General features: G+C 40.0%; 2 protein-coding genes and 1 long non-coding RNA gene across 5 annotated transcripts; all 3 read left to right on the top strand.

Moving 5' to 3' along the window:
- The first annotated feature begins 350 nt into the window (after positions 1-350).
- On the top strand, positions 351-1,331 carry LOC137189335 (uncharacterized). The gene is made up of 2 exons (XR_010929615.1): positions 351-923; positions 1,070-1,331. It is a non-coding gene; the product is annotated as an uncharacterized lncRNA (long non-coding RNA).
- A 1,092-nt stretch (positions 1,332-2,423) lies between these two features.
- Positions 2,424-14,437, top strand: ppef1 (protein phosphatase, EF-hand calcium binding domain 1). Of its 3 annotated transcripts, none has more exons than XM_067585342.1 (19): positions 2,427-2,839; positions 3,495-3,639; positions 5,284-5,316; positions 5,661-5,788; positions 5,900-5,960; positions 7,774-7,937; positions 8,026-8,137; positions 8,504-8,550; positions 8,709-8,875; positions 8,986-9,022; positions 9,164-9,313; positions 10,104-10,255; positions 10,343-10,586; positions 10,666-10,851; positions 10,945-11,087; positions 12,342-12,448; positions 12,537-12,700; positions 13,311-13,395; positions 13,482-14,437. In XM_067585342.1, the coding sequence occupies exons 2-19, from the start codon at positions 3,585-3,587 to the stop codon at positions 13,706-13,708; spliced, it is 2,262 nt and encodes a 753-aa protein (XP_067441443.1). In that variant the 5' UTR covers positions 2,427-2,839; positions 3,495-3,584; the 3' UTR covers positions 13,709-14,437. The 3 variants fall into 3 exon arrangements, with proteins under 3 accessions (XP_067441452.1, XP_067441443.1, XP_067441434.1); XM_067585333.1 differs by having other exon boundaries at positions 3,492-3,639; XM_067585351.1 differs by lacking the exons at positions 13,311-13,395; positions 13,482-14,437 and having other exon boundaries at positions 2,424-2,839; positions 3,492-3,639; positions 12,541-12,669.
- A 1,105-nt stretch (positions 14,438-15,542) lies between these two features.
- On the top strand, positions 15,543-22,589 carry si:dkey-163f14.6 (uncharacterized). Its single transcript, XM_067585364.1, has 8 exons — positions 15,543-15,713; positions 16,437-17,687; positions 18,446-18,598; positions 19,582-19,704; positions 19,802-19,930; positions 20,407-20,619; positions 20,719-20,835; positions 22,010-22,589. Exons 1-8 carry the CDS (start codon positions 15,596-15,598, stop codon positions 22,162-22,164), a joined length of 2,259 nt encoding a protein of 752 aa, XP_067441465.1. The 5' UTR covers positions 15,543-15,595; the 3' UTR covers positions 22,165-22,589.
- Positions 22,590-22,988: the final 399 nt, after the last annotated feature.

Raw genomic sequence — 22,988 nt, 5'->3', positions numbered from 1 at the left:
CACAAACCACACATATGTCCCATGGTGCTTTACAATCTGTACAGCATGCCGTCTATACTTAGACCCTCAATTCAGACAAGTACAAACATCCCAAATGTTCCTCTAATGGATCAAGGAAAAGCTGAAGTGTAGGAGGATAAGATAATAAAGTACATTTCTTTGCAAAGTATGTAATCATGCAACATCATGTGTTGGGCTAAATTTAACCTGTAATCTGTGACACTGATTTGTAAGAATAGATTTCCAAAAGCCACATAATTTTATACCAAAAAAGATACATTAATGTTCCCTTTTTACTTTTATAACTCGGACAATTAGGGAATGATAACGAGATCTTATGCATCCAAAAGTTGAGTAAATGTTAATATAACAAGATGAGAGTAAAGCAGGGAGATTAAGAGTTGAAATTCTGTCTTTTTGTATCCATTCCCTCTGAATCATGGCAAATTTTCAGTCATCTAAGTGATTAAATTTGTGTTTGTGGTGAATGTGAATTAAAAAATGGCATCACCTTTGATGTTTGAAACAAAATAATGTGACAGTAATCTTCCTGTTTGTACTCGATCACAACTTTTCTCTCTAGAAATCTCATGAAAAAGACGCCTGAGCTCACACTGGCAGTTTCAAAGCCTGGTGGCTGAGAGTAATTAAGCCTAATTAAGTGAAGCTGTTTTCAATTTGTGTTCATTAAAACATCCTTTTCACCCCTCGCACACTCCTTCCTCCTTCTGCTTTCTTCCTGGTTTTCTTAAGCTGAAAAAGCTGCTGTAAATTTCATCAGCTGATTTCTTTCTGTAAGTGTTTTTTGACAAAACTGAAACAAAATAATGAAGGCTCCTGTTCGAGCGGTGCACAGGATTCCTCAACAAACAAAGAGGAGGGTTCGAGTTTACTCCACTCTCATCTATAGAGCTCATAAAGAGGTCAGAACAGCAGCAGAAGCGGTGATTTATAAGGACATGTAGTGGGATTTTAATATCTGGTTTTAATACAGTGACTGTGTACATGACTGTGACAAGAGTCTTCTGGTTTTTAAATGTTTAAGTGTGATTTTTCATCTCCCCTGCAGGTAAATCCAGCTGTGATGAAGAGTCCAGATATCCTGTCCAGCCGGCTCGGTTATCCCAGACCAGTCCTGCTCAGACTGGTGAGCCTGGAGGCTTCCCGGCTGTCAAAAACCAACAGACTGAAAGTCATCACTCCACAGGAGATCCATGCTGCTGTCACTCGTGTACAACAGAGGATTTGTACAAGAGCTGCTGCATGAAGTGTTGGATTTGAGCTACAAAAAGTTTTATCTGTTTTATTAAAGAGTTTATTTTAATTTACAATGTGTTGCCGTTTATCCAAGCTGATGCTAAGTGAGTCAAGTTAAACACAGTTGATTTATGGATTGATTTTTGATGACATACTGGATTAGCGCAAGTTGCAAAATCTAAGTTTCAAAGGTGAAGAAGGCTTAGGGGCAGGTTTTGTTGAAAGTTTTGGATGCAAATTCCTTGATTTTGTTTGAGCTGGTTTTACAACTGTTTTCTCTGGTTGCATTTCTCAGATTTGGTGCGTTTTTTAAAATGGTCAATCAGTTTAACATTTTTTCGGGTTAACATGCCTCAGTAGGACACACATTATCTGGCTGTTGTTTGCAGTCTCTTAGACAAATTAAAAATAGTTAGAAAGTGAGCTCACTTCCGGTTTAAATCCAGTGAAGTCTGCTCTGCTTTCTGCAGACAGGAGTTTTTCACATGAACCTGTCTGTTAATAGTATTTACCTCTCAAATCTCAATTTATAGTTTGTCTGGTGCTCCAATTTTGTTCGAGATTAAAATCTATGGCTCTGCCATTTTCTGTCGACTGACAGAAAAGTAATGGACAAATACTTTGATAATCAACTAACTGTTTGTCATTGTCATAATTTGCTTGTTGCAGCTTCTCGAGTTTGAGGATTTGAAACCTTTGTGTCATACATGACAGTAAACTGAATATATCTGAATCTTTGACTGTTGATTGGACAAAAGACATTTGAAGACGTCACCATGAGCTCTAAACAAATTATAACAGGCTTTTTTTTTCACTATTGTCTGACATTTTATAGACAAAACGATGAATCGTGAAAACAATCGTTAGTTCCAGCCATATTAAAATCCATAAGTATTTAAACACTGTGCCCACACACGTGTGGACGTTTCCTTTCAAATGCAGATTTGAACTGCATGTATTAAACAAGACAAGGTGTAATAACCTCCAAGGAGCCATTTAAAATGCTTATTTACACACGAGGACATAAATGTTGCCTGAGGAAAGATCATTGCAATTCATTCTCTGAGGACCTCAGATTACCCACAAAAAAAAAATCATCTCACCATAACATCTGGTCAAAAAACAAAGGGCTGACCCAACACATCTGTGCAAAAGTCATATATTTCTCAGGGATCACTTGGTGCACAAAAGTTTAAAACATGGCTCGGAATTAAGGATTTAACATGAATCATCCGACTGCATCCAGTCATCATTACCTGGGAGCATTAAAGGTGTCACCAGCAGCAGCAGAAAAGGTGGAACAGCGGCCCCCCCTCCACACTATGCTGGGGTTTCTGTAAATCCACCTGATGCCTCCGCCTCCTCTGCGCGCATCATCTCATCCTGAAGCTGCAGCGTCCGCAGCTTGTGTGGAGACACTTCACCGTTTTACCCTGCTACCATTTTTACCATGAAAGCTTCTCCAGACGGTCATTTTATAGAGCACATGTAGCGCAAAACCTCTCCCGTAGCTTCGATGCAAGTTTTCCCTGGATCGTGTGTCCCATTCATGATTTCCGGATCGCTCGGATTCAAGCTGCAGGTGGGCACCATCACACACACACACACAGACACTGATGTTTGGTTTGCATTGGCTGTGATGTCGGTTGGATGTTATTCTGTTGGGAATTGAAGCTCAATAAGCAGCCTTTTCCTTGTAGTTGATGAGTGTGTGATTAGCAACCATTTACAATGCTTAATTGAAGGGCTTCGTCAGTGGTTTAAGGTTTGTAAACTGAAGCCTAATTTTCATGGCATCAGAACCACCAAAGGGTTTAAATAAGCTGGGAAATGGATGGAAGTAGATAATAGCACCATAACCTAAAATGTTGGCTCAAATCTGAGTAATTGCATGTTCTCGATTGGGGGTCAACCATATGTTCCCTCAGCATCAGAAGGTTAGGGTTAGGATTAGAGGGTTGAGGTCAGACAGACAGACAAACAAACAGATAGGGGGAAAAAACATCACCTCATTGTGGGAGGTACAGATCTGTGGGAAGAAAGACACGCTCCCCTTGATTACACCACTGTGTACAAAAAAAAGTGAAATCCTGCAACTGGAAAAAGGTGCTCAAAGAGAAGACAGTTTTCCAGGAGAGCTGTGACTAACTGAGGAGTTTCATACAGTGATGATAGACTGGATAAAGGGTTTCTAGGAACTCCGTTTGTATCACAGTGCTGTATTTGTTTCACAGAAGAAGTCACATGCCACCAGCCAGATGTGACCCATCGCTACCATCTCTGGAAAAACTGACTGATGTGACCCCTGGACCTCCTCGTCGGTCATCATGGGATGCGGCACCTCAGTTGCCACGGAGACACAAGGGAAAAGAGTGGAGACAGGTACAGAAGTGTTGCTGTGTTCTCCTCCTCTTTGTCTGTCCGAGCTGGAAAGTTTTGACATTGGGACTCGTGGCCCCTGAGGAGAGAGGTGTGAAAAAAGCTTAGGCATCAAATAATAGGTGCTACACCTGCTGGTCTGAGGACTGACGAGCTCAGCAGAAACAGCCCACAGGTGTTAGATTCTAATTAAATCTCCAAAGTCATTTGACTTGGACTTTTAGCAACGAGTACAAAAATAAATTTCCAGTTGTTTTTACTCTAAAGGATAGCTTCACAATTTTTCATGTCATATAAACAGTAAAAGAGGTTTTCCTCGCTGCAATCATTTCTCCTGTTCATATTGGCTATTATAAGATCTCTGTGCTTACAATGTACAGTAATTGATGGCAGACCAAATCCACAGCCCTCGTTTTGAGAAAAATTGTGTTTAAAAGTTTATCTGAAGATAATATGAGGCTTCAGCCGTCTACGTTAGTCAAATAAAGCAGATTCCTTCCACAATTAAACTCTGTTTAGTAAAAAAAATCCCTCCGTCTATTGACAGACAGTGTTTCCCTGTTCAGCTGCAGTGGAAGTACACTAAAAATGTTGTAACTGTGAAAGATATTGACTTGATTTGAATAATTTGGACGATTGAAGCTTCATATTGGCTTCAGATAAAAACTTTTAAATGCATTATTACGCAGTAGGCGGGCTGTGGAAATTGCAAGTGCATTTCAAAAGGATCTTCTAATGGTCAGTATAAACAGGAGGAATGATTATGGCAAGAAAAATGTGTGAAAGTGTCATTTGGGCATCTGACTGCTGTTTGAGGACAAGCTTGAACCCATCCTCTAAGATTTCACAAATCACATGTAAATGCTACATAATAATATCTTGTATATCTTTTTGTTATAATGCTGTATAGATCTTCAAGTTCCTGCACTTTTCAAGCAAGGAGCACAAATTGCTTCCAATGCAGGGTGACAAAAACAGCATTAAAAGACAGTCACATCTATAAAAACCATTGATTTTAAAAAATCAAATTGCTATAGTCACGATAGATGACTGTGAGGCTGCAATGCAGTCGTGTAAAATGTCTTACCTCTTCACCAGAAGAAATCTCTCTGTGTGCTTTTTTAAGCAACTAAAACTCCTAATTGTGCTTTGCACCACTTATATTGTTTATATTGTCTGGCTATGTTGTTATCTTGCTGATAGTATTTGGAAAATGCTCCATAAATAATTGTTCATTATTAGCAGGAGTCTTTTTTTTTGTTTTGTTTTTGTTCATTTAGATTCCCATTAGCAGTTCCCAGCACAACAGCTTCTCCTCCTCGCGTCCCTAGACACGGCAGTAGCATCATGGTTTAGTATTGTACATTGTTACATTTATCTCAGACTTGTTACACACACAAATACACACACCAGATGTTTGACAGATGGTGCGTTTCTTTCTTCTCTGTCTGTCTTCTCTCTTTAATGAGCGCCGTTTCTTCCGAAAGCTCTTTTAATTTGCTTAGTTTTTCCAGCCCCACTGTTGCTCATGTTATCCCCTGTGTCTTGTTAACTCTGTGCGTGTGTGTGTGTGTGTGTGTGTTGCCTTGCTAATGATTTCACTCAATTACCGGTTTCTTCTGCTGAATTGTAGTTTTCTTCACACAGATGAAGCAGCTAAGACTCCCACCCCGGCTCTGAGTAAGGCCTTGTTCATCTCTTAAGATCAGTGTGTGACATACTGTAGATGATGTGTGCATCCATCCGTGTGGTGTTTGTGTCTGTGTACATTTTGACGTTATAGCCTACATCACACCAGCTGATCTTTCTCAGTGCTCATTCACAGAGGGTGCAGTAGCCTCAGATCAGAAACCATTCCTGAATTATAGATACAGATGTAAGAAATTATTCCTGTGGCTGTGATATTTTTGCAGAATTGAGAAGCGCCCTCCTGTGCTCAGCCTCATTCATGCATGTATATGACTCCAGATTTTTCGACCTATCTCCCCTGTAAATAAATTACAATGGCTGGTATTTTGTCACAGCTATGAAGGCAGCTATTCTGATCCAGGGATGGTACCGGCGCTACATGGCCCGTCTTGAGATGAGGCGCAGGTACACCTGGAACATCTTCCAGTCCATTGAATATGCGGGCGAGCAAGACCAGCTACAGGTGACTCTCAGCGCAGGCATTTATTCAATATGTATGTGAGTTTCAGAAACATCTCAGAGCTTTATCAAATTAATTAACTTTGCTTTTTAAAAACTTTTTTTTTTCCCTCAGCTCTCTAGTTTCTTCAGTTTCATGCTCGACAACTTCACTCAGCTTAATGGAAATGGGCCAGGTGAGGAGCCAGAATATTCTTATCCATACAAAATGTAGATTGAGTGATATGACTTTTATTTAATCATTCACATTTGCAAATGCTGAAGGTAAAGTTAGTTTTATTTTAGAAATATAATAAGTGCAGTCAGTGCTGCTGTAAATGCAGGAACTACAAATCTTGTCACACTGCATTATCTTGCTCTGTGAATGTCATAACTGCACCTTCAAAGGCTGCCAGTGTGTCAGATATACTGACACTTAATTCCAGCATTCTGCCATTTATTCATGTTTTATAGAGCTTTAATGCTAATTTACTGTTTTTTTTAAATGCTAGTGTGCCATTATGTGTAGTTGAATGAGTAAAGAAGGATGCTTTCAACTATTTTTTTGATGAAAACAAATAGTGAGAGATGAACATTTGATCATCATTTGGTTGTTGAATCATTAATGAGTGTTATAGTGGTTGTTTTTCTGTGCGTGTGTCTTTTTTTGTACATATTCTAACATAGGAAGACATTTCTTTTACTTCCATCAAATTAACACCAGGTTTTTAGTCATGGTTTTGTATTTTGGTCTTGAAAACCCATTGCGTATACCCTGTTGCTTAGCAACTAATATGAATGTGGAGAACAGTGTGTTGGTGCATTGCACCGACACAGCTGTGGCTTAAGTGTGTATGACCCACTCATTCAGCTAAAAAAACATAATGCTCCATTGACAAGCTAATCCTTAGGTCGGCCCTGTTACTAAACATCCACAGTTCATCCTCTTCAAGGGTTTTACAACGACTCAACATAAGTGATGCGAAGAGGCCAGATTCTGTTGTTTAATATATGCATCATCTATATGTGTGTGTGTGTGTGTTTGTGCGTGAAAAGAAGAAGGGAAAGAAGAATTACGGAGAGGCAAATACACAAAAGAAACGGGCCTATACTGTGGGTAGACGTCTGTTCATGTCTTGTTTGTTGGCATAAATTAGAGGCCATCCGTTCTCATTAGCATATTGGAGTGGTCTTTTAATACTAGCCAGTGGGGTCACACAGAGCTGGACATGATGTTTGTCAACCACAAATTAAAATATGTGCAAGAAAAAGTGGGATAATACCTTTTTAGTTCAGTGGTTCTCTCCTAATTATTCCCCTAAAACGTTTTAGTTCACCCATGTTAGCTAAAGCTCTTTTAGTAGAAGAGGAAGGATGCACACATCCAAACAACTTTTCCAATAGGTGCCGAGATGGACAAAACAAGAAACATTAACAACAAAAAGACACAACACAGTTTTGGGCTCTGTATATATACATTTGTCCACCATCATAGATTTTGCTGTTCTGTTGAGTATGGTAGCTCTATTTGTATCTCTGGTTTTAGCCCATTTGGCACAGATTAAAGATAAGGATGGCACTGTGGCAAAATTGGATTTTTTTAAAGACATTTTTAGAATTTTTGAACAAATGTGATAAAATAACCTTGATTTGTCAGGTATTAAATTTGCTGGATCAGCCTACTGTGATCCAGACATTCATATGTGGCTATTTTATCCAACAATTTCTCAATTGATATTCCAGAAAATGTGTGAAATTGAAATCTTGATATATTGTTAAAGAAGATTTTACCAATATCGCCTCCTTCTAACATTTTAGTAGTGGATTCTACAGTGATTCGACATTAAGAGCAGACAGGATGCTGTACACCAGTCACAGATTGTGCCTCTAACAAAATTAAATGGCACATTTATTTTTATGGATCTGTAGCTTTCATTTCATCCAAATCACGTCACTGAGAATGAGGCTTGAGCTCTGTATGTTCACGGCTTCTCACACTGTGCCTCTCAGACTTGATCTCCCAGCTGCTGGACCCTGTTGTCGACCCCTGGTTAGACAGAGAGACCTGCTACGACATGATCCCCGTTCCAGAGTCGTACACTGGGCCCCGGCTGTCGTTCCCTCTCTCCGTCTCTGACACGAATGCCCTCCTCAATGCATTTAAAGAGCAGCAAGTACGTAATATGGGGTCTTAACTGTTTTTGATTGTCTGGTTTAGATTTTGGCTACCTTTTAGGGACTCATTACTTTTCTTCAACACAGTCTCTACATGCCAGATATGTGCTGCAGCTGCTGTATGAGACCAAGAAGCTCCTCAAACAGATGCCCAACATCATCCACTTGTCTACATCCTACACAGAGATCACTATATGCGGTAGGCAGCCATCACCTCCGTAGGGCAACACAATGGGGCACTGAATAAATTAATGACCTGCCTGCTGGTTAAATGGTCGCAGATGTCTGTAAACGTATTTTAAGTACAGTGACTGAATCTTATTGGCAGCGTTCCAAGACAGGAGGTTTATTTGCACACTGATCAGGCACTTGACTCCTCTTCCACGGCTGCCTCCTCCTGTAAACTTACATCTCATTAAACTCAAGAATACTTGTGAATAAAACAAAAAACATGCCATTCAGCGGTTGAGGTGGAGAAATTCACTGTCCTGTTTTCATATTATTAAAGAATTCCAAACACCCTCTGTCAGCGTTAGGATTATGAGATTTTTCTTTTTTTGTACAGGTGATCTGCATGGGAGGCTTGATGACTTACTTCTCATATTTTATAAGGTAAAATTTTTTAGGTTTTTTTGGGGGGCAATATAACATCACTTTAGCATCGGTCACTACTTATTTTACTATATAATATGTTTCATGAGGCTACATGTGATTTTTTACAATACACACAACATTTAACCTTGATTTTACGTTGCATCAATGTTGTTCAGAATGGTCTTCCTTCTGCCGAGACGCCGTATGTGTTTAATGGGGACTTTGTGGACCGGGGGAAAAAATCGATTGAAGTGGTCATCCTCCTGTTCGCCTACCTTCTGCTTTACCCCGACTACATGCACCTGAACCGAGGAAACCATGAAGACCACATAATGAACCTCAGGTTGATACAAGGAAGAGTAGAAATTAGATTTATCTATGTAGGTTTACCACAAACACGAGGGCAGTAAAATCAGAATAACAATATCTCAGTGTGATGTTTTTACATTTCAGATATGGGTTCACAAAAGAAGTCATGCAGAAGTACAAGGTAAAAGTAAAGTCCAGAAACACGTCTTACATTCTGTAGGTTGTAGTATGTAACTGCTGGTTCTTGTTGGTTTCATTAATCTGGCTGAATGTCCCAAAGCTGTGAAATAAATTCCTTTGTTTCCTGTGTGTCTGTGTGCAGACTCATGGCCGTGAGATCCTCCAGCTGTTTCAGGACGTCTTCAGCCTCCTGCCTGTCGCCACGGTGATAGACGGAAAGATCCTGATCGTTCACGGAGGGATATCGGACCAGACTGATCTGGACTTCCTCAGTTCCATAGAGAGGCAGAAGGTCAGAGGGTGGCAATCTTCATCCAGTTTTTTTTTTTTTTTTACTGCATTCATCTCTTTTGATCAACAGGGGGCAGAAAAACATAAAAAGTAAACTTTCTTTAACAGCCTGTTTGTAACTTTGCTGCAAGGCTGAATTAACCAAAGAATTCAACAGTAGCAATACAACAGAGGCTAACTGTGTGTTAACCTGTTTGCGCTAATTTAATCACAAATTATTTTGGAAACATGCACCACTAAAGCACAACATAAACTGGTACGATAATGGCCATAATATAGATCTGATCTTGAGGCCCTGCCTTGAAGAGGATATTTGTGTCATCATCTAGCTTTAAGAACTTCATTAATGCATTACATGTTGCATACTCCTAACTTCACTTCTATTTAATCAAATTAAATTTAAAAAAAACAACAAGGAATTACAAAATATTCCGTCTTTCTGTGTGACTGACTGACTAGATCACCACATAGCAAACATGGGGCCAGATTCTCCATGATAGACAAGATGTGCACAATACACAGAGACAAAAAACAATTATTAAAATTATTATTAATTATTGAATTAATTATTGAATAAATTATTGAAAGTAATTCTGGGGAATTCAGCAAATTACTGCTTCAAGCAGAACCATCACAGAATCATGTATAACAAACAAGTCCAGACAAGGTTTTAAGGATTCATACAAGGGTTTTATGTACTAATTTGTCAATAAAAGTCAGTCGGAGCCTCAATTATGAGGTTAATACCATTGTTCTCAGTTTATTTGTCTCCCGTTCTCTTGCTCTTCCAGGTTAAATCTGCTCTGAGGTTTCCGAGACGCAGTCTGGAGCAGCTGGACATCGGTCAGTCTTGCAGACAGGCAAAGAGAATGAGATCAACAGACAGCTCTCGTCCCAGCAGCAGTCACAGCCGCAACAAGAACCAAAGATCACACAACCAAAGGTCTGACAACAGCCCAATAACCCTTACAGATATTTTCTCTTCATGTCGGTGAAAAATTAATCTGTCTGTGACTGTGTTTCATTGTAGAAAGAGGCACTGTGGGCTGAGCCGACAAGACAGCGCCGCCTCCTCTTCTTCCACCTCATCCTCCTCGTCCTCGTCTTCCTCTTCTCTCTGCTCTCCTCGAACTCCTTCCTGCCTCTCTCCTCGGCCATCCCCGTCTTCTCCCAGAATGCCTTACGCTATTAATGTCCTCCAAGTGCCTTTTCTGGACTCTCTATCCTCTGTGCCCCCTCCTTCACCTCCACAACATGAACGGGAATGGAAACAGGTCAGAGGAGTGGATACAATGAATGTTGTTAAATTTCACATCAGTGTTATTTCATACTTTCTTCTCTTCTCTCCTGCAGATTGTGGATATATTGTGGAGTGACCCTAAAACCCAAGAAGGCTGCAGTCCCAACACATTCAGAGGAGGAGGCTGCTACTTCGGCCCTGACGTCACCCAGAGACTGCTGCTCCAGCACGGACTGCAGCTGCTCATCAGATCCCATGAGTGCAAACAGGAGGGCTACGAGCTCTGTCATGGCGGACAGGTAGACTAAGCTGAAGTAAATTCATCCAAATTGTCCAAAAGTCTCACATTTTTAAGTCTGGAGAAATAAATCTGTGCCTCGTTTGTTCTTTAGGTGATCACTATCTTCTCTGCATCAAACTATTATGAGGAGGGAAGCAACCGTGGTGCCTACATCAAAGTGGGCAGAGAACTGGTTCCCCGTTTCTACCAGTACCAAGTCAGCCGCACAACACGCAAACTTACCCTGACACAGAGGTACAAATGTCTGATGTGTATGTGTGCGAGACGGGGCAGATCAGCTGAAACAGTTAATCCATTCATTGATTGGTTGATTGAAAGAAAATGAATCGCCAACAATATTGATAACTGATGAATCCCGTTGGTCGTTTATCGAGCACAAATGTCAAACAATTGCTTTCACTACTTTATGTCATTTCAATGTAAATTGAAAATCTTGTGCAGACAGAACAAGCAAGACAACATGGGCCCTTTGTAACTGTGGTGAGCATTTTTTCTACAATTTTATGACATTTTACAGACTAAATAATCAATTAATAAGTAACATAATTGCGCTACGGGGGGCCAAATGTGAAAGCATGAATTGAATTTCAGGAAGAGCTCTGGCCAAAATAACAAATCAACCAAACTGAAATAGAAACAAAACCACAATACTGAATACACAACACCCAAAAGAAAAAGGTTACCATATTAGACCTAACTCCCTATCAACACAAGAAACAGGAGAAAAGAGAATGAAAGAAATTAAAGGTAGGAGGTAAGATACAAAAAACAAGAACTGAAGATAATGGATTTACTTCATAACTTGGCAACAACATGTGGAAGAGCAAAGCTACGGGTGTAAACAAGCACCAAAAGTGTTTGATACACGTTGCAATCCTGAGTAGCAGCTGATCCAAACCTTTTCTGTGTTCTTCATGCTATTTAGTGCCTGTGTTCATGCTCATGTTGAGAAGATTAAATTGTCTCACTTTTTTTGTGTTCGACGCCTCCCTTACTGTTTTCTGAGTATTAAAGATGATATAACATATTTTAAATGCAAAGACCCTAAGATTGATTTTATTGTGAATGTAATGGTTATAATGAGAATTATTTTATTTATTTATCAATGTCGTTTTTCGAAAAGATTATCAATTTTTTTTCTATGATTTTACATATTTTACAAAACGTCCTCAAAACAAAAAGAGTCTATGCACAGTTATATAACTACACTTTTGAAAATATTTAGAACATAATCTTTTATTTTAATGTATTATTTTATGTATTGTGAGGGTTTCTCCTTCCTCTTATTACCATTGTCTTTACCATTTGTTTTGATTGTAATTTCATTTTACATTGTCTTACTTAGACATCTGATCCTTCCCGGTTTATAAAATACAATAACTGGAACCAGCCACCTTAACCCTTTGAGCTCCAATAGTTTTAGGTTATAGGAAGCTCCAGGTTACAGGTCGTTAAGTTCCTGACCTGTGCTTGTATGTGTCTCTGCAGAGTGCGAGCTGCTGAAGGCTCTGCTCTCAGGGCCCTGAAAGAGAAACTGTTCGCCCATCGCTCTGAGCTGATGGCAGGCTTCCAGCAGTATGACCAGAATAACACCGGTGAGCTTTACCTGTTTGTTTTCCTTTTCAACATGTTTTCATACATTTGACTTGTATAGTTTTTTATATTGAAGCATATCTTTTCCAGGTAGTGTGTCAGTCAGTGAATGGGCTCTGGTGTTAGAGTCTGTGCTGAGGTTGGACCTGCCCTGGAGGACACTTCGCCCACACTTAGCCCACCTGGCAGCAGATGGCAGTGTGGAGTATCAGACCTGCTTTGAGGACATGGGACCAGGGACACAGATGCCTCAGGTTAGACATGTAGGAGTTGTCTTATCAAAGGTGGAAAATAACCAAGTACATTTACTCAAGCAGTGTCCTTAAAGGCTGTTTTGAGATCCTGGTCTTTTACTTGAAAATGTCTATTTTTGGAGACTGTATACCTCAACTTTACTTCATTTCAGAAGAAAATAGTGTATATATGACCACATTACATATAGAATATCTGATGGCTGCAGTTAGTTGTTTAAATATTAAGTTTTTTGGGAAAAAACTGTCTATTTGGCAGTTTATATGTAGGATCCAAACTTAGTGAAGAGTGTAACCTTTTATTCAACATGTGATCCACACAGCAACTTGTTAATGAAAGCAAAAAAGTTTATGAATCCACTTTCCTTTGTACAAACAATACACTCGATGGAAACAAAAAAGTAGCAACTGAAAACGCAGCCATTTATCACTGCATATTCCTAAAGTCCAAACCATATCCACAAATTCCACAACAGATTAATTTTCTGTCAATCGACTAATAGATTAATCAACTAATTGACGCAGCTCTATTTTCTATTGTAGATTTTTGAGTATTGGAGTTTCAATTGTCTACTGTCTTTGCTCTTTCTTTCATTTCTTCTTGTCCTTTTAGGTCACTCCAAACTTGGCTGAAACTCTGTTCAGATACAGGACAGACATTGAGATCATATTCAACATTATAGACAAAGACCACTCAGGTAAAGAAGTCTTGTATCTCTTTGAAGCGGTTAATAATTCAAAATCAATTCAATCATGTGGGCGACATGTGTGTTGTCACGTTCAGGTCTCATCTCCATCGAGGAGTTCCGTCATACCTGGCGTCTTTTCAGCGCCCACCTGGGGGTCGACATCAACGACAGAGCCATCGATGACCTGGCCCGCAGCATCGACTTCAACAAGGACGGCAGTATAGACTTCACTGAGTTCCTGGAGGCCTTTAGAGTGGTACACAAACTAGACAACAAGGATCAGCAACTCAATGGGAAGATTGATGGAGAGAAGTATTCGTAAAGGGGAGAATCTGAGAATGAAACTCTGGTAGTGTTGCAGATGATGAGTAGAGAAGCTAATTAGGAAGGAAAGTATTAAAGCAAAGCTAAGATTAGATGCTTTCTTAATGTTTTAAAGGAAACATCCACCCTCAGACACTATTATAAAAGCAGTGATTTGTTGGATTCACATTGAAATACTGGTTTATTTTGTTGTTTATTGGTGTATGTTTTTAGCTGCCAGTCCAAAGTAAAATATCAAAACTACTTAATCAAAATTTTGTGCAGACATTCATGGTCCACACAGGAGGAATCCTACTGACTTTGGTGATCACCTGACTTTTCATCTCACACCATCAGCAGGTTGACATGCTGATGTACACAGTGTGAAACATCTATTGAAATATCAAATATTGGATGGATTTCTGAGCATAAAGATGCACCAAACTTTGACCAAAAACCCACATAAACCTTTACCAAGTAAAAATAAAATGCTAGAAAAGGTAAAATACAGAAGTCTAAAGCAGGTTCTGGGGTTATTATATTTTAGATAGTTTGATTTAGTGCAGATGTGCCTCTGTGCCTCTCACAGCAGTGGAAAAACTGTTACCCGTAAGTCAGTAAGTTACAAGTATTGAAGGCTTCAGCATTAGAGAGAATAGAAACACACTCCTGCTAATATTAGTGCAGCAGCCGATGTGTGTTCAACTGTTTACTAAAAAAAGGAATAAAACAGTTTTTTAAAAAATGATCTCTTGTGATCCTTGATTTGTGCATTTTTAGAGAGTGAATATGTGTGTGTGTGTGTGTGTGTGTGTGTCTGTGTGTGTGTTCACTCTGGCATCCTACCCACTGTAATTACCAGTGAAACTACTTAAACAGGCCCAGGCATCCTGTCAGCTGGAGTAAATAATGGGTTTAGATTTTACTGAAGGCGTCAACCTCTTATGCAGAACACACACACACACACTCAAAAAACACGTGCACACACACTTGCAAGCGGCCACAGAAGTGAAGCGAGAGACAAACGGAGGTGTGGACAGCATTTTTAACTGATTGTTTTACTGCTGGGGTTCTCATATGTATGAATATGTATGTATGTATGATGTCACTTTCTATGAAAACATCAAGTACAATTTGAGCTACTCACTATGAATTTGGAAAGCAGGTAAAAACAGCGGCTCCTTCGATACTTCCTACCCATCTGTCAGACTGTTTTGGTATTCTCCTGTGCATATACACCATCTACTCTTCCTTCCTCCCATCTGCCCACCCTGTAGTAATCCCAGACCACATCTCCCCTCCCCTCAGTCTTCAGCCTCTCATATATCTCCCACTTTCACTCTCCAAGTACTTTTCCTCCCATCCTGCACACACACTTCATCGGAGCTCAGATGAGGCTACTGGTAACACTGGTCGCACTCCTCTGCACCTACGCAACAGGTATGGTATTTTCTTCAAGTTAATTTTCAAACAGAGAAGCAGTTTTTTTCAGACAACAGGAAGCATTCATTGTGAAACTGTCTCCAGTGTGTGGAGCCGAGGGATGCAGTGGTTTTAAACACCTGGAGAATGGGAGGACGTTTTTCCGTTACGGTGGACTGTTGGTGATCTTCAGCTGTCACCCTGGCTACAAGCTCCATGGATACAAAACCAACAGTTGTGTGTCTGGGCAATGGTCCCGGGACCCCCCAGTCTGTGTAGGTGAGGAGTTTGAGTCATGAGCATACTGTAAAACCTTTTTATTTTAGATTTAAATTTCTGTTTTTGTCTGTAGATGCATTTAGATGACAGATAACATCAGACGTCCCTTTTTGTATCAACTTTTAACCAGTGTCAATGTTTTCCTCCCTCTCTTTCAGGCTCTGGATGCCCCAGCCCAGGTCCGCTCACCCACGGGACAAGCAGCATGAATGATGAAGGCTCCTGGGCAGTCTTCAGCTGTAATAGTGGCTTTTGGCTCCATGGGCCCTCAATGTTGTACTGTAAGGGCCGCATCTGGAATAGCACAAAGCCAGTATGCAAAGGTGAGCATAAAAAAAACTCTTCAGCTATTAAATTTTAACTTGTGTTGAGCAATTGTGTTTGTATCATGTTTTTATTTATTTATTTCTCCCCAAGTCACTGATTCCAATGATGTTTTACTGCTCTGTAACTGCACTGAATCTCTATTACTGTCTATAATTTTGGTCTATTTTATTTTATTCATGTATAATTGATTTTATTTTCCCCTTCATTGTGTTTTTAAATGTTTTCCCTGCTGCCTTATGTTAAACCTGCTTGTTAGTAAACAGCTGCCTATTTTACACATCTGGCAGATACGGAGCAACATTAGCATTCATTTGGACTTTTAAGGTATTTCTGACCACTCAGGGGATGTAAGTCCTCTATTCACTCTCGTTTTAGCTCTAGTTTTGGTCTCCACTAACTTTAAATATCTGGCTGTTTAGCTGCTAAATGCTCTACTGTGTTCACCTACTAGCCGCTAACATTGTCAGACTGTGGTTTTGATGCTGAGCTAAGAGTGCACAGTGGGTTTTTAGAGCTTTTTTGGTGAAAACAACTGCCTACAGCATCTGAAATGAGAGTGGTAAGAGCTTGAACAAAAACTGCGGATTTATCACTATTAGCAACCCCTTTGGCATTACACATGGTCATTTTCTATGTTGTTATTAATAAACCATTGATAATAGCTGCTTTAAGGAGTCTGAAGAGCCTGCTTGTTTTTTCCTCTCTTTTCTCTCCCTTAGAGTCCGACATGATGAGCTCTGTTTCAGGTGTCCACCTCCAAAAGGCAAACATACACCTGAACCACCAAGCTGCCGTAGTTCTGAAGACCCAGCAACAATCCCACTACGACACCATCACTAATACCGCCTCCAAAGAAGTGAACCTCAAATTCGGCTTGTTGTCTCACACACCATCCCAAACGTCAAACAGCGAGAGGGTTAAAGTGATAGACCCCAAAGTCCACCTGCAGCAGTACCCAGATTCTAAAATCAAAGACAGGGTCCAGACAACTCATCTCAAAGCTCAGGATGCAGATGAGGCTCAACGTGGGACCAGTACAGGACCAGAAACAGGAACTGGAAGACATGGCTCAGAGGAAAAAGCTTCACGTGAGGAAGCAGAAAAGGTTACACAGGTGACTGTCACACCTGTTACACAAACTGCCTCTAAGTCACACCTATCTGCTTCTGGCTCATCTACCTTATCATTAGTGTTAAGAACAACATCAACATCTTCACTGTCATCACTTTCAACAGCTCATAAATCAGCTACAGTTGCTGTCAAGCAGATTCCCCCAACAGAAACTGTGATGTTTACACCTACATCACCACTCCACCACACCAAATCTGCTCTGACTGTGGGAGAATCTGTCACATCTCAGGATGATGTGACTCCCGCTGGCTCTTCAAAGAGTGCAGATGAAGACCAACAGGATAAAACTGACCTCCCATATCCTCTTTCGTCGCCATCTGGCTCTGAAGGTGAAGAGGAGCCCACAGAGACTTCATCTACTTCATCTACATCTGGTTATTCAGTTTCTACCAGTTCTTCTTTCTTCACTTCATCTCCTCCTCTTACTGCCTCTTCTCTTCAATCCTCATCAATCACCCTTCCCTTGTTTTCTGCATCCACTTCCTCAAGTATCAACTTCACCTTGTCTAATATGAAAGAAATACTTCCCTCCTTCAACCCTCCTTCACACACCTCCACCCCCACTGAGCAAAAAACTCACTGGACTGAATACCACAACGTCACTATTAACCCCTCTGCAAAACCACCTCTGAGCCTCAGCAGACGACCTGTGTGCCCGTACCCTCCCGTGCCCGCTCATGGGACCTTCTACTTTCGTAATGTAGAGAATCCAGGTCCCAGAGAGTACAGGCATTACATCCAGTACGCCTGCTACCCTGGTTATACTCTGGCTCATGGAGACATACACAGCTACTGCCAGCAGGGCGGCACCTGGAGCGGAGTCACACCTGTTTGTCTGGGTAAGTGATGTTGCTGCTTCATGACTTAGATTGTTTGATTGACTTGAAAATGCTGCAGTAATGCTCACTGACAAGAGGAGGAAAGATCAAGCCCAAGATATTGATTTGCCTCAATACTACTTAATACTGGCCTTTTATAGGAGACATTAACAACATTGTTCACTGCTGATATGAGTTTTTACCTTCTTCTTTAATTTTGTTTTGTTGATCATTTTTAATATCATCAATATTGTCACTGGATCCAGGAGCTGACAAGTCACTTAGAACAATTTTTGATGCTTAAAAAGTTGCTTGAAGGCTTTTGTAACTGTATTTTTTGCAAGGAAAGATGGATATACACAAAAAATAGTAATTTCTGGATAAAGTCAGAACACAAAAAACTATTTGAAACTTTGGATTCCTGGAAGGTAATAGGTTTATTACAGCAGTAGAAAGTAATCAAAATAATTTTATGTATTGCAGCATTATAGGGTAGCAATGCACTGCAATGCATTTGCGCTTATTAAATTAAACAAATTAAATTTGTTTCAGATTCAGACTCTGGTCTCTTGTTAAGTGTACATGTCTTGTTGCTCTAAAATGAGGGCAGCACTGTCCAAGTTGTCTGTTTTAAAGATAAGTTACATCAGTGACATCAATGCATCTGTTATACAAATTATTTTACTCTGATATGAGTTCATTTCTTGGAGTCTTTGCTCAGTTTGGGTCGTCTATCTTTTTCTGGTAACACCTCCATCCTTACAACTGTCTGTCTCCAGAGCTGACACCATGCTCAGTTAACAACGGAGGCTGTTCCCAGCTGTGCTCTAACTCCCAGCACTACAACCAGACTTCTAATCAGACTCAGACCAGGACTCAGTGCCACTGCAGACCTGGATTCACTCTGGTGGATGACGGGCGAACATGTCGAGGTGAGCATGTTTTTATTTTTTTATTTTTTGTTTTTCTCAGAGCTGTCAAAGCTTTCACTGGGACTATAACATTCTTTATGGATCCTCTGTGGATGCCCCGGGCTCTTCCTAATAACAACACAGTGTGCATCGAGGCATGTCACAGCACAACAGGGAATCTCCTTCACATGTTATGTGTTTCATGTTTCACAGCTCACCAGACAAGCATAAGTGAACTGTGAAATTTATGGCAGAATGATCACCTTGTAGCACTTTAGGAGGCTGACATTTACTAGGTTCAAAATATATTGTCTCAAGTTACATGTGCCTACTCACAGACAACCTATCATTTGTGAGAGCCATCAGTGAGATGGTGTTGATATTATTTTTGAACAGTGTTATCAGTGTGTCCTTTGACAGATAGCCCTGTCCTGATAGGTAATAGTTTAGTTTTAGCCTGAAAGTTTCACTGCCATGAAAAAAGGCTTGTAAACATTCCTGTCTGACAGCCAGTTGAGGGAAAAAGAGCATTTACATTGTCCACGTCGTCGTCAATATGTAAGGAGGTGTCAGAAATTGGAAGGATGTTGAACCATGAATAAATAAAGAAGACAGGTATATCAAGAAGTATCACAATTGGGGAAACCAGGGAAACAAGGGCAGAGCTGATACACAAGCTGACTGAGTCCTTTGTTTCCTGTCTGTGAAACACAGGAAGTCAGAAAACATCTGCGTTATGATTTGCTCATTACCGGCTAAAGCAGCAGGCGAACATGGAGACACATCAGTGAGGTTTCAGATTCAGAGCAACCTTTCATCTGCTGCTCTGTTCTTTCATCTCAGTGCAGCCTGGAGTGCAAATTTTTGTCCGATTTACAGCACACAAGTGTGTAGGTTTCATTAAATCTGTGTCCATCCTGCCATCCAAACTATTGCACGATATCTGTTTATGCTGCTTGCACTCACCTTAAATTGTTCTTGCTGTGGTTTGTGTTTGAGTGTAGATTTAGATGAGTGTGTGGAGGGGCAGCATCAGTGTCAGCAGAGATGCATCAACACATTTGGCTCCTTTAAGTGCAGCTGTGATGACGGCTATCAGCCAGCTCACGACCAGACCTCCTGCACAGGTGTGTGTGGCTGTGTGTATTTATACGTGTGTCTGTTTGTGTCATTTCCTTCTATGAACAAAATGTTTTTCTATGTTGACACTCTCCATCTTTCCAGATGTGGATGAGTGTCTGCTGCCTGCAGCTGTAACAGGTTGTGTGTTCGGCTGTGTTAACACTCCTGGGAGCTTCCACTGCCAGTGTCCTACTGGCTACAGCCTTCAGACTGGAGATGGCCACTGCCAAGGTTAGTAAACACTCATTAAATATTACTGTAAAATCACACCTGACATTTTTTTTGTGGTTTCCTTGACAGATAACTCAAAACTCCAGATACTTAACCCAAAATATATGAAAAATTGTATTGTAAAGCAGGTATTCAAAGAAAATTCAATGTGCAGCAGGAAAAATATTAAGTGAATCATTCAAAATTCAATTTTGAAACTAAATTATTAGTAAAGTATTAGTAATTGAATTAGCACAGCAAAACTGGTTGTATTAATTTAATACAAGTGTTCATATCCATACATGACTCCATTCAGGGTTATTTTACAGCCCTGATACATGAAAAATTTTTCTTTTTCTATTAGTGCAACTTGCTCCCAGTGCCTCTGCACATTTGATAACATTATTGCAATAAGATAGAATATGTAAATAAAATGGAAAAGGTGTAGACTCTGGCTTAGTTGTCATCTTCTCCTAAACTTCCTTTTTTAAATCCAGATATAGATGAGTGTGCTGTTAATCAGGGGCTTGGGCCATGTATGGAGCAGTGCCACAACTCACCAGGATCCTACCGATGCTCCTGCACATACGGGAACATCTTAGCTGGAGACGGACACAGCTGCATCGCCGAGTGTCCACCTGGGTACAGGAAGCAACCAACAACAACACCTGAGAATTCAACATCACAAGCTCTCAGGGAGGAGTGTGTAGGTAGGACAAAAATGTAATTTAGGTGTACTATTTACAGTATGTCCCTATATTTTCCAACTTCTGTTAAAAGTCAGGGAATGTCTGGTCGTGTCCACACAGATATAAATGAGTGCCTGGAGGAAAAGTGTGAGTGGCAGTGTGTCAACCTGCCAGGCTCTCACCGCTGCATCTGTCCCAGAGGATACACACTGCAAAAAGACGGTCGACGTTGCAAGGGTAGGTGGGGTCGTGCATACAGTGTGGTGTATGGTATGGGGGACATTTGTATTGCATGAGAGCATGTCTGTATGATGCATCAAAGCAGAAACGTCATACTGGTTATTATTTTTCAAAAATTGTAGATGATGTGATTCAATTTTGGAGCACCTTTGCTGCACAAAATTTACATCTATGTAAAAAAATGTTAGTATTACAGTAACGTCTTGATTTAAGACATTTATATTGATACGACGCATGTGTCACTGTGTCTGAAGACAAGTGAAGATGAGTTATTTGCAAATAATTCAGGTTATTTATTAGTGGCCTAATTGATATAAACTCATGTAAAGGAATAGTCCGTGTTCTTGCTGAAAGTTAAGGGAGAAAATTTATACCAACCCTCAGCTCTGTCCATTCAATATTAAGCTACAGAGCAGCCAATTAGCTGAGCTAAGCACAAAGACTTGAAGCAGGGGGAAACAGCTTAGAGTCCAGTTGCTGCTGTGAGGTCACCAGGTGACCAGCGGAGACAGCTAAGAAATAGTGCAGCATATAACTTACTGTAAAGCTACCTTGAGATTCCCTCCATTAGTTTCATAGTGATTTATTAAGTTGTTGTTTTAAGCATCATGCTTTGGATTGTAAATAATATGCTGTCAAATTTTGCCACCCTTGTGTGCACATGGCTTTGTGGTGAGATAGTAACGCTTATTAGTATGAGTTTCACCTCAGTAGACAGGATAACCAAATGTTAACTCATAGGTGAAGTGCATACATATTTTTAATTCAGTTAAAAATAAGAACTTTTCTTGCATTGCTGGCTGATAGAGTTAGATGTTTACAGTCCCAGCACTCAGAAACTGGCAGGGCTTTATCATTGACTACTACATCCACATAATACAGCAAGTGCAACTTTTCTTTAATGAGAAAAATGTAATTATTGAGTAGAAAAGTTAAAGAAACCTATTCAAAAATAAATTCAATGTTATTTTAATTTTTTTTTTAATCCGGTGAGGCTGGAACTGGATGCTTTTATCCACTGCAGTCTTTACAGTCCAGTGAAGTTTTTTCACTGTCTTTTACAGCTGCCCACAGGGAAGTTCAAATGAGTGAAATTTTAGTTTATGGGTTTCACTTTAATTATGTATTGTGCATGAGAAACCCCTCATCATTTCCATCATTTCTCCTCCAGACATAAACGAGTGCAGTCGGAAGAACGGAGGGTGTTCCCATCTGTGTTTGAACCAAAAAGGTGGATATAAATGCGCCTGCCCAGCCTCCCATCGCCTCTCCCCCTACAGCTGGAAGAAATGTCAACTAAGGACAACAGTGAACACTACTGGTTAAGCTGGAAAGCACTTCAGTCTGGCTTGAGATAGACTTCCTGCTGGAGTACGACAATCTGTCCCTCTAGTCGTCTCCCTGTGTAAAGAGACAAGAAATCACACATTAATACTGTATCACTGTTTTGTGACATCATCCTCTGAGTGCGGGCTGCAAACATCGAAGAGCCAATTGACCCATGAAACTCGTTCACAACACATGTGGCTGTTTATAAGTGAATTAGTGAACCATCTGTTACACTTGTTAAACAGATTTGAGAATTCATCAGTTTCCCCTTTTAAAACTTTATTTTCCAGTTGTCTTAGAAATCACATTATTTATTAGTTATTAATTGATCAATTAATAATGATTGTATTTATAAATATATTGTTTTTTTCATGTTTTCCTGCTTATTAATTGTCTAATACATTTGCAAATTATAATCCCAGTTTTATAGGCATTTTTATAATTAGTTAAATGCTTTATTATGTATTGATTTAATTTGATCACATGTGAAGTATATTATTAATTCCTGTTGTCTCAATTAAATATTAAGAAATTAAATATTTCATAACAATTTCTAAGCCTCTTGAGCTTCTCAATGATTTTGCTTACATTAAATATCTTATTTCCACTGAGTGCAACTTAAAATAGTTTGCTCCAACTTTAAGAAGAACTGTTATCAGAGGAAACCATGCAAACTCCACACTGTGTCGCCTGCAACAAACATTTATTTAACCTTCATGCAGAAATATCATGAGCTGAGAGGGTTTCCACAGTAGTATGTTGCTGTTTTCTTGAAGAAAAAATGTCTTCAGCTGACAGTCAGAGAGCATCAGGGACAGTAG

This window comes from Thunnus thynnus, chromosome 1, assembly GCF_963924715.1.
Source record: "Thunnus thynnus chromosome 1, fThuThy2.1, whole genome shotgun sequence".
NCBI classification, from domain to species: Eukaryota; Metazoa; Chordata; class Actinopteri; order Scombriformes; family Scombridae; genus Thunnus; species Thunnus thynnus.
The sequence above is the reverse complement of the archived record's forward strand: the minus strand, read 5'-3'. Positions and strand labels throughout refer to the sequence as shown.

Bases quoted from the DNA above. Each gene is read 5' to 3' on its own strand.
- ppef1 (XM_067585342.1), top strand. From the start codon at position 3,585: ATGGGATGCGGCACCTCAGTTGCCACGGAGACACAAGGGAAAAGAGTG. The intron at 5,961-7,773 runs GTGAGGAGCCAG...TGTGCCTCTCAG, and splicing joins GCTTAATGGAAATGGGCCAG to ACTTGATCTCCCAGCTGCTG. The intron at 11,088-12,341 runs GTACAAATGTCT...GTGTCTCTGCAG, and splicing joins AAACTTACCCTGACACAGAG to AGTGCGAGCTGCTGAAGGCT.
- si:dkey-163f14.6 (XM_067585364.1), top strand. From the start codon at position 15,596: ATGAATGATGAAGGCTCCTGGGCAGTCTTCAGCTGTAATAGTGGCTTT. The intron at 20,620-20,718 runs GTAGGACAAAAA...GTGTCCACACAG, and splicing joins TCTCAGGGAGGAGTGTGTAG to ATATAAATGAGTGCCTGGAG. The intron at 20,836-22,009 runs GTAGGTGGGGTC...TTTCTCCTCCAG, and splicing joins AGACGGTCGACGTTGCAAGG to ACATAAACGAGTGCAGTCGG.